Source organism: Trichoplusia ni, chromosome 28 (genome assembly GCF_003590095.1).
Source record: "Trichoplusia ni isolate ovarian cell line Hi5 chromosome 28, tn1, whole genome shotgun sequence".
Lineage (NCBI taxonomy): Eukaryota > Metazoa > Arthropoda > Insecta > Lepidoptera > Noctuidae > Trichoplusia > Trichoplusia ni.
This window is the reverse complement of record NC_039505.1, coordinates 2,261,167-2,271,528: the sequence shown is the minus strand read 5'-3', so window position 1 is coordinate 2,271,528 and position 10,362 is coordinate 2,261,167. Positions and strand designations below refer to the sequence as shown.

General features: G+C 38.5%; 1 protein-coding gene across 1 annotated transcript; it reads right to left on the bottom strand.

Moving 5' to 3' along the window:
- Positions 1–344: 344 nt before the first annotated feature.
- LOC113506100 lies at positions 345–2,755 on the bottom strand. The gene has a single exon (XM_026888959.1). It carries the CDS (start codon positions 2,201–2,203, stop codon positions 374–376), a length of 1,830 nt encoding a protein of 609 aa, XP_026744760.1. The 5' UTR covers positions 2,204–2,755; the 3' UTR covers positions 345–373.
- Positions 2,756–10,362: the final 7,607 nt, after the last annotated feature.

Here is a 10,362-nt window from a genome sequence, read left to right as displayed (position 1 = left end):
CTTTTTGAAGTTAACCGAAAAGCCACAATAACTCAAAGTTTGCAATAAACGATCTAATCGTGTTAAACCCTCATCCACGGTTTCCGATACACAAAGAACGTCGTCCATGTAAACAAGGATCCTATCATCTATACTAGTCTATACTAATATATAAAGCTGAAGAGTTTGTTTGTTTGTTTGTTTGAACGCGCTAATCAAGAACTACTGGTCCAAATTGAAAAATTCTTTTGTGTTGAATAGACCATTAATCGAGGAAGGCTTTAGGCTATAAACCATCACATGTGATACAATGGAAAATGTGAAAAATACAGGACGGGTATAAATCATAACTTATATCTTCTTCTACCCACGGGAACGAAGTCGCGGGCAACAGCTAGTCATTGAATACATGGGGAGCATTCCGAAAACCAAACGGCATAGTTAGAAATTCATATTGCCCGGTAGGGGTAACAAAGCTAGTTTTTTCTATAGACTCTTCATGGACAGGCAACTGGTGAAATCCAGATGCCATATCGATAGTAGAGAAATAATGGGCACCATGCAGTTTGTTAATTTGGTCATTGATAAGTGGCAAAGGGTAGTTATCGGGAATAGTATTACTATTTAACTCACGGTAATTCACACACATACGGTCGCTGCCATCTTTTTTCTTCACCAGCAAGATAGGGCTAGCAAATGGAGACGAGCTTTCCCTTATGATATTTGCGTCTAATAAGTCGTGAATTTTGCTGTCCACCACTTGCTGTTCTGCCGGGGATAACCTGTAAGGTCTTCTTTGCACGGTTTTGTTAGGATCAATCAGATTAATTTTCAACTCTCCAGTAGTGATTCTAGTGTTCGGAAAATTCTGTGTAAAATGTCTTGAATATTTTTTAAAGATTTCTAGTAATTGTAACTTGTCCGAACCGGTCAAATCTGTGTCGGTCAAATCAGGATCTAGGACTAGGGTAGTATTCTCGCATATCTTAATAGCTTTTGCTTTGAACAAAATATTTTCCTGATTGAGCTCCACAGAAATCCCCGATTCCAACAAGTCACGTCCCAACAAAATACATTCGCTCAGACAGTCGTCTAGAACGACATGAAATGTTATTTTTGTGGGAATGTCCTGTTTTGAAACTTGGCACTTAATTTGGAGATGACTGCAGACATTACCACGCCCAGTACCCCTAAATGTCACCAACTCATGAGATCTCTCACCCTCAACATATTGCGATTGGCTTTCCCTTATCAAGCTACATTCAGATCCAGAATCAAACACAAATGGAAACGACATACCTTCTATATCCAAAGTACCACGTGCCGTTTTGGAACACACGTTGACAGCTTTGATATTCGTTGTCTTCTCGGCCTGCTTGACCTTCTCACGACGATTGGGGCACGCAGAAGCAACGTGACCCGGTTCATTACACACGTAACAGGTAATGGATGATGATGACGAGCCGTGTTGACTCTGCTTCATTGAAGTACCAGCTGGTTTAATTACTGTTTGATTCTTGTTGCGGCACTCAGACGCTCGATGACCAATACGTCCACAGAAGTTACAATTGCCTCGGAATGGTACACTTAGTCGTGGTTTTTTAGATTCTGTCCCAGAATCCTCCAGTTCATCCTGTTTTCGCTTCAAGGAAATACTACGTAAAACTCGAAATAATTGAGACTTGTCATGAACAATGCTTGAGTTAAGCTCCTTTCGTATAGCATCATTGCATTGTGATAGAACGGATATTGTAAAGCCAGTAATGACATTATCTGGCATCTTCACATCGGGAATTTTCTCAATAAGTTGCCAAAGTCGTAGTCCTCCTTGCGCAGCACTTTCTTTCCCCAGTTGAAATTTGATGACTCCATCAAAATGGTCTTGCATTGTCATCGGCTTGGAGAACGTTGATAAAAGCAAGTCTTTGATGGTTGGCCAAGTTAAATCCTCGTGATTTACTTTTGTCAGGCACGAAGCTGCACGGCCTTTCAGGGCATTGGTCAATGCTAGTATCAAATCTACTCCAACAATCTGCTTGCATGATATAACCATGTCTGTCAATTTGCACAACCCTTCGATATCTGCGTCTGGTACATGTGGGTCGAATTTCACCAATGTCACAGGCACAGGCGTTGCCGAGGGAACCGGCCTGGACAATTTTTCGGCCAGTTTCAGAAGGGCAGCCTCCATTCTATCTGAAAAGGTGGCCATTTGATCCTCCATGGCTTTTTTTTCGGTTTGATCAGTGGGCTGCTTCTGATCCCACTTCTGATATCGGAATATACGATATCAGGGATCAGTGATAAACCAGGTGTAAGCTTCAATACTTTATTCAATCAACTAATTACACTTTATTCAATCAACTAGTGACACTTGAGTTACACGAGGTGAAACTGCGATCCGAGCACCGTACGTGCCTTCTCAAGACTGACTTCACGGCCGTCGCACCCTCCATTATAAGTCCGAAACAAAACAAGTTCCGTAGTGGGGATAGTGGGAGAATCGAATGACGCGTCGGTGCTCGTTCCGCGAACGTGTCTTGCGTCACGTGGTTTCCCCCCGTGCAGCCATATTATAGCTAGGCACGAGTACGCCGCCGACATATTCTTATTTTTGTTATTTACCTGATAATAAGAACAATGTTCGATGTAAAATAGAATAAACAAATTGTAAAATAAATCAACAATGTTTATTGGGTCACCGTCAGCGACAACATTTTGTATCTTTAAAATCATTATTTGTAGTGTTCTATTCTTATTTTTGCAATTGATCTAATATTAAGATCATTATTCGTATAAAACATATGAAAGTAAATTTAAACTTAAAATCAACAATATTTAATGACTAGGTTTTTCAAAATTATAATTACAAATTATACAAGTTTTGTGCATGAGAAATATTTTAAGTCTGACAAGAATTACCGTTATTTTCCATGTTCAAGTGGATATTAATTTATTTGTGATATGAATAAACATGTTAGGAAGTTTAATTTGAATGATTAAATAAATAAAAACGAGACAGACATACTTTCGCATTTATAATATTAGTATGGAAAGATGCACAGTTTATCGGCATATGTCTAAGTCAATCAAACAACTCAAGCAATCTATCGCCATCAACCGCAAGATATAATATAGTCCTCTCCAAAGTTTCACCAAATAACCATACCTAGGTATCCACGACACCGCTTTCAACTTATTAACGAAAAATTACTAAAACTCAAAAAAGAAAGAAGAAAACATTCTGTCTATTTGTGATATCAATCGTTTATGAGAAGATGTATTTCTGTTTATGAATGAAGTTGACGAACATCTAGTATCTACACCTTGTTTTAATCAATTAATACAACAGACATGTTTTCATGACCTCCAGCAGACCTGTCAATACAATTTCAAATGCTACTACAGTTATCAAAGCGATGCGACGGCACGCTGCAATTCCAAAATGAGTTCGTATATCTACATCAACCGAATTATTTAAGACAAATGCGTTTATGCGAAACTAAATAACATTTGAACTATATTTTTGCGAAGTCAATGGTAAAGATGGCGAACGCGGTTTGTTTGTCGGTACTAATGGAATTTAACGATAATCCATAATCGAAGTTTGCGGATATACTCGTATTTGTCGACTCAAAATTAATATTTTTTTTATGTTTTGTTATTCATATAAGGTTTCGATCAAAATTATTAGTAAAGATAATGGCTATGGCTCGTGGCTAAGCTATAACCACATATGTGATTCGATCACAGGTTAAGCTATGCTTGACGCGGTTGGTCTGAAGATGGGTGACCATCTTTGTCATAACGAGTTCCTCCGTGTTTCGGAAGGCACGTTAAATTGTGGGTCCCGGCTGTTATTCCTACATCTTTGACAGTCGTTACAGGTAGTCAGAAGCTTGAAAAAGTCTGACAGCCAGTCTAACCAAGGGGTATCGTGTTGCCCAGGCAACTGGGTTAAGGAGGTCAGATAGGCAGTCGCTCCTTGTAAAACACTGGTACTTAGCTGAAACCGGTTGGACTGGTAGCCGACCCCAACATAGTTGGGAAAAGGCTAGGGTAATGAATGAGATAATAATCTATTCCACAAATTATTTAAGTTGTAACTTCGAAATGTAATGACAATAACAATGCCATTCTATTTAAAGGGCATCTGTGACACAATACTTTTTGTTGATCAAAACTACTTCACTTAAATTTAAAGTAAATAGACGTAGTTTTGATATTAATGACTCACTTTCTTTAGTTACCAATTGATTTGCCGTTAATAATTCGGTACTAAACGCTAAGAAAACAAAATGCATAAAATTCGCGATGCCAATAAAAAAAATTAGGCCCCAATATTGTTGTAAATAATGAGATATTGGAGACAGTAGAATCTACAGTGTTTTTGGCCATTACAATTGATTGTTAACTTAAATGGGCACCCTACATTTCATATCTTGCAAGCAAACTTAGTTCAGCTGCCTATGCGGTTAGGAAGGTTAGAAAATTGACCGACGCGGCGACGTGGATACAGCTTTTCTAGTTTATTTTAGCTACTTTCATAGCGTCAGGTCGTATGGTATACTGTTGGGGGTAAAGCTAAAAGCTGCAGAAATTGAAACTGTCTTTTTTCTGCAAAAACGAGCTATTAGGTCAAAATACCAGTTGGGCTCTAGGGCTTCTCTTAGAGAACACTTTAAGGAAGTTGGCATTTTGACTGTTGCTTCGAAATTCAGTTTAGGCAACATATTATATATTCGACAAAACATTACTTTATACACTGAAAAATGTGATGTACATAATATCAATACTAGAAAAGGGCACAAAAATTTTGCAGTTCCTCTCACCGGCTACATAGGGTACACAACTCGTTTCTAGGGCTTGATATTCGTATATATAATAAAATACCCCGAGACATACTAGACTTGACCATTAATTCATTTAAGTCCGTATAAAAAACTAAGCTCTGTAAAAAGGCGTACTACACCTTACATGATTATTTCAATGATAAAAATTGTAGGTCGCTCTGAAAGGGGCAAGGCGGTTCTGTGTGGAGTTGCTGTTATTTTAATTTCATGATTGACGTACAGATTGTATGTGACAGTTTTATAACTTTTAATGATCCACATACGCTTGGTATGATTATTTTATAGAAATGTTTGGTTTTATTTGTAATACGATTATGCGTATGTTTCTTTACATATTGACATGTATAATTATATTATTAATAAAATTTAATAACAAATGTATGTATTTAATGAGGGGACGGTGCAGTAAGTCAGCGTTTGAGGTATTAGTTCTATTGTAATTTTAAATACCGGCAGCAGCTGCGTCATGCTCCCTTAGTCGTCATTGCTTGCGGTGGCGTCTTGGGTCGGGTCACCTCCTTCCCTCTAATATAGCGAGGGAAGTGATGGCTGACCCTTGCGTCATGCTCGTGAACGGGTGCTGCTTGTGGTGACTGGTCATACTGCTGTCTTGGTTGTTAGTTCATTAAGTATATCAAATAAGTCATACCCCACCCTCTGTAAACACTGCCTTATTTTGCAGCGTTTCCTAATAATCAATTTAGGTGTAAATATATTTTTGTAAAAATAGCGACAGCGTGCTATGTTGTGGAGTTTGTTGCGCCGTTTCTTCTTCACAGCTAGAGCACTTTGGAAGTGGTAAAGGGTGGGCGATACGAGGAGCTGTCTGTGTATCTTTGACATTCAATAAGTGCTACTTTGTAGCCTATTTTGAATAAATGGATTTTGATTTTGAACGGCATTCTGACAGTTGCTATGGTTACAATTTTTGTTTATTACTCGCTAAAACCCACTACATATCGAACCATTACGCCCTTTTACGTAGTAAGGTCCAAAAGTTTCCGGCCTGAACTATAAATGAAGGATAAATCTCAAAAAACTTTTATTATTTTTCAATATGGACTATATTGAAAAATAATAAAAGTTAATTTCAATAGACTTTTCGCATCGCTTTATTAACATTTCAATTCCTTTAAAGAAATAGTCTGAATTTTTATCTTCAAAACGTGCCAAAAGCGCGGACTTCACCTCTTCATCCATGTTAAACTTTTTTCTAACTTTTTCCTCGCAAGTCGGAATTCAATTTTGAAAATAAATCAAAATCGCGGGGCCAAGTCGGGACTATGGTGCATGATCGAGCTCAGTGAAACCTCATTCTTTGATGGCAGCCTTGGAAACACCCGATGTGTGGACCGGCGCTTCGTCATGAAGCAGCAACACTCCTCGCGACAGTTTCCCTCGACGTTCTTTTTTGATAGCATCTCGCAATTGATGTAGCAAGGAAGCGTAGTACTCGCGCGTTACAGTTGTGTTGCGTTCTTTAAAATCCGCCAGTAAAATTCCTTCGGAATCCCAAAATATTGTGGCCATGATCTTTTTTTGGGCCGCGGTGAGCTGGGACGACGTCACTCCACCGATTCCTTTTTAGACAAAAAATCACGATAAAGAACCATAGTTTTATCAAACATCTAAACATCTTTCCGTCGGCCTTCACACAGGGATAAAAATTGAGCACAGCACTTTACACGTTCTTGCTTCTGAACAGCGGAAATAAGTTTTGGGACCCACCTTGCACTGACCTTATTCATACCCAAATGCTCATGTCGGATTCTAAGCACAGTTGTTTTCGTAAGTCTCGTCATAGCTGCTAATTCTTTTGTCTTCAACCGTCTGTCTTTCAGTACTGTCTCTTCGACAAATTGAATGTTTTCATCAGTAATGGCCTCGGTAGGACGTCCTGGTCGGGCTTCAACTTCAATTAATTGTCTTCCTAAACGAAACTGTTTCGCCCATTCTTTAATGATGGAATATGACGGAATCCAAACGTTAATCGAGGTCAAAGTCGATTTCTTTATTTCAATTAGACCACTATATGGCACTTTTGAACTTCAAAACAATTTATATATGAACAATTAAAAACTAGTGTCAGTCTTTCGGTCAGTCTCCTATTGAAGCTACCGCTCGTTCGGAAGGTAGATTCTCATGGAGAAGAACGAGCAAGAAACTCCATGGTTACTTTTTCACTGCCATACAATAATTATCTGGGTTACAATATTATGGTTTCATTATATGAGAACGATGTAACACCAATATTCGGCAAACAAACTGAAAAAGAAATAACCAATAAGGTGGCACAAATAATAAATTTTACAGCCAAAAGCTGACCAGTCTCAATTGATGGCGCTCGTTCACGAGCATGAAACGCACACCGGAACCGCCCAACTCAACCATATCGCAGGGAATCGAACGATCCAATGCCCATGCCGCCACCAACGAGATTTTGAGTGAGCATGACAACTCCAAGCTGACACAAGTACATTCTACTAGTCTAATTTTATATTAATTGGTTACATAGTACTCAAATAACAACAATTATATACAATTATATATTATATACAATCTATATTAAGCAATGAGGTTTTATTGCCATGTTAAAATAGTTATATTCCAGCTGGAATCCAACAAAGAATTTAATAGTTGTCCTGTGGAGTAGGAACAGCCTGCTTCCAACCATTTCTGTCCTCAATATAATCATTTAATCTATATCTTACTAATATTCTATATCTATTACTAATATATAAAGCTGAAGAGTTTGTTTGTTTGTTTGTTTGAACGCGCTAATCTCAGGAACTACTGTCCAAATTGAAAAATTATTTTTGTATTGAATAGACCATTCATCGAGGAAGGTTTTAGGCTATAAACCATCACGCTGCGACTAATAGGAGCGAAGATACAATGGAAAATGTAAAAATAACAGGGCAGGTACGAATCATAACTTACATCTTCTACCCACGGGGACGAAGTCGCGGGCAACAGCTATATTTAATATACCGTTAATTAAAAATACAAAATGCCACCTAAAAAACGACCATCTTTATCTCGCAATTCGAGAGATTCTAAGAGGATGAGAAATGCGCGTTCTCAAGAATCAGCAGAGGAAAAAGCACATCGATTAAACTCTATGAGAGTTAGTGCCTCAACTTCTCGAGCCAATGCAAGCTCTCCAGAGAGAGAGATGCGATTAGCAGCTGACAGAGGGAGACGAGCTACATCACGTGCGTCTCAAAGCTTTTCTCAACGAGAACTTAGGCTTACTATTGACCGAGAACAACATGTGTTATCCCGAGAAGCTGAAACTGCTTCACAACGAGAGCTACGGCTCACAGCTGACCGAGAACGTCATACATTGTCTCGTGAGTCAGAAACCTTCACTGAAAGGGAACTACGGCTTACAGCTGATCGCGAACATCATATTTTATCTCGAGAATTGACAAATGATAGGGTGCACCATAATATTATTCGATCTCTTGAAGATGAACATGAGCATGTACAACGAATAAAGTCGCTACGCGAACATTACAATTCTTTGAGACAAGATCGATTAATAAGTTTGTCTAATGAAAGATTAAGAATCGAAAATATTCGGTATCTTGAAACGGACGAACAGCGAGAGGCCCGTCTTACCTCAGACAGATTTCGACATAGTCTTAATAACTTAGATGATCACTCTAGAATTTCGGTGGCGTGGTTCGACAAATATAAAAGTGGGTTTGCTTATAACCTCGCAATTGATTACAGATCATCTTCTTTAATGGGCAATAGTATGTGTTTTTTGTAATGCTTCAAAGTGGAGTAAGGAGTCGGCTGGTTTCTGTTGTTCTGGAGGCAAAATAAATTTGCCTTCTTTCGCAGACCTGCCGGAACCATTGAAATCACTACTTTTAGCGGAACATGTGCAATCTAAACAGTTCTTAGACAATATTCGCACTTATAATAGTGCGTTTCAAATGACATCCTTTGGTGCTCAACAAATCTCAAAAGGTCCTTTCATGCCTACTTTTAAGGTACAAGGTCATGTTTACCATTTGATAGGATCCCTTTTGCCTGAAGACCAACCTAAGTTTCTTCGAATATATTTCGTATCCGACTACAACGAACAGTCGAATATAAGAAATCAATATTTCCCGAATTTAAATACTGAACTAATTTCACAACTTCAAGACATGTTGCATCAGGTTAATTCATATCTATGCAGTTTTAAATCGGCACTAGAAGCTCGTCCTCGATATGATGATAGCAATTATAAAATTGTTATAAATGCCGATAGGCGTCCAACTCAGGAACATCCTAGGCGTTATAATGCTCCATCCACAAATGAAGTTGCTGTGGTATTGGTCGATCAAGAATGTGATAGGCGTGATATTGTTATCCGGTCCAGAGACAATCGTTTGCAACGTATTTACGAAACCTACAGGGCTTATGACAGTTTGCAATATCGTCTGATATGTTGTCGAGGGGAAGATGGTTATTATACCAAACTGATCCGCATACAGGTGCACCTAATTATAATAAAAAGATTTCATGCCTTCAATTTTATTGTTACCACTAGCAAGTGAGGCGGAATAGGTTTGTATACTTTCAACGTTTTCGTGGCTTCTTCAATCAGTTTATTGTTGACATGTACGCAAAAATTGAAACCGAAAGGTTAGTTTACTTACGATCTAATCAAAGGCAGCTACGCGCTGAAGAATACGTACACCTTCGCGACGCCATGCAGCAAGATAATGATACGGTGAATATGGGCCGTTTAGTTATTTTACCCTCTTTTTTTACTGATGGTCCACGGTACATGCACTAACGTACTCAAGATGCTTTTTGTTACGTAAGAAAATATGGACGTCCCGACTTATTTATTACAGTAACTACCAATCCTAAGTGGGATGAAATCACTCGGGAGCTTCTTGAGGGTCAAGCACCGCATGACCGCCATGATATCATCGCAAGAGTTTTTCATTTAAAATTAAAATTAATGATAGATCTACATACCAAAGATAACATTTTTGGAGAAGTATTGTGTTATATGTATAGTGTTGAATGGTAAAAACGCGGCTTACCTCACGCACATATCATGCTATGGTTAAAAGATGAGGTTCGACCTAATGATGTAGACAGTTTAATCAGTGCTGAAATTCCAAGTCCGATTGCAGATCGCGTGCTATACGACATTGTTAAAACCCATATGATACATGGTCCATGTGGTGCATTTAACGGAAATCCTACTTGCATGCAAGACGGTCGTTGCACTAAAAGATATCCAAAATGCTTAGTGGATGAAACTGTAACAGGACATGATGGATACCCATTATATCGTCGTCGTTGAAGAGACAATGGTGGTTTTACTGTTGAAAAACGAGTGTCTAGACAACAGGTAACTTTAGATAATAGGTGGGTCGTTCCGTATTCGCCTGTGTTGTCTAGAACATTTCAACTCACATAAATGTTAAATGTGTAATAGTGTAGAGTCAATAAAATATATTTGTAAGTACATTAATAAGGGCAGTGACCAAGCTACATTTGCGTTGAGAAATGA

What these genes read in the sequence shown, in the direction of transcription:
- LOC113506100 (XM_026888959.1), bottom strand. Translation starts at nt 2,203, where the DNA reads ATGGAGGATCAAATGGCCACCTTTTCAGATAGAATGGAGGCTGCCCTT.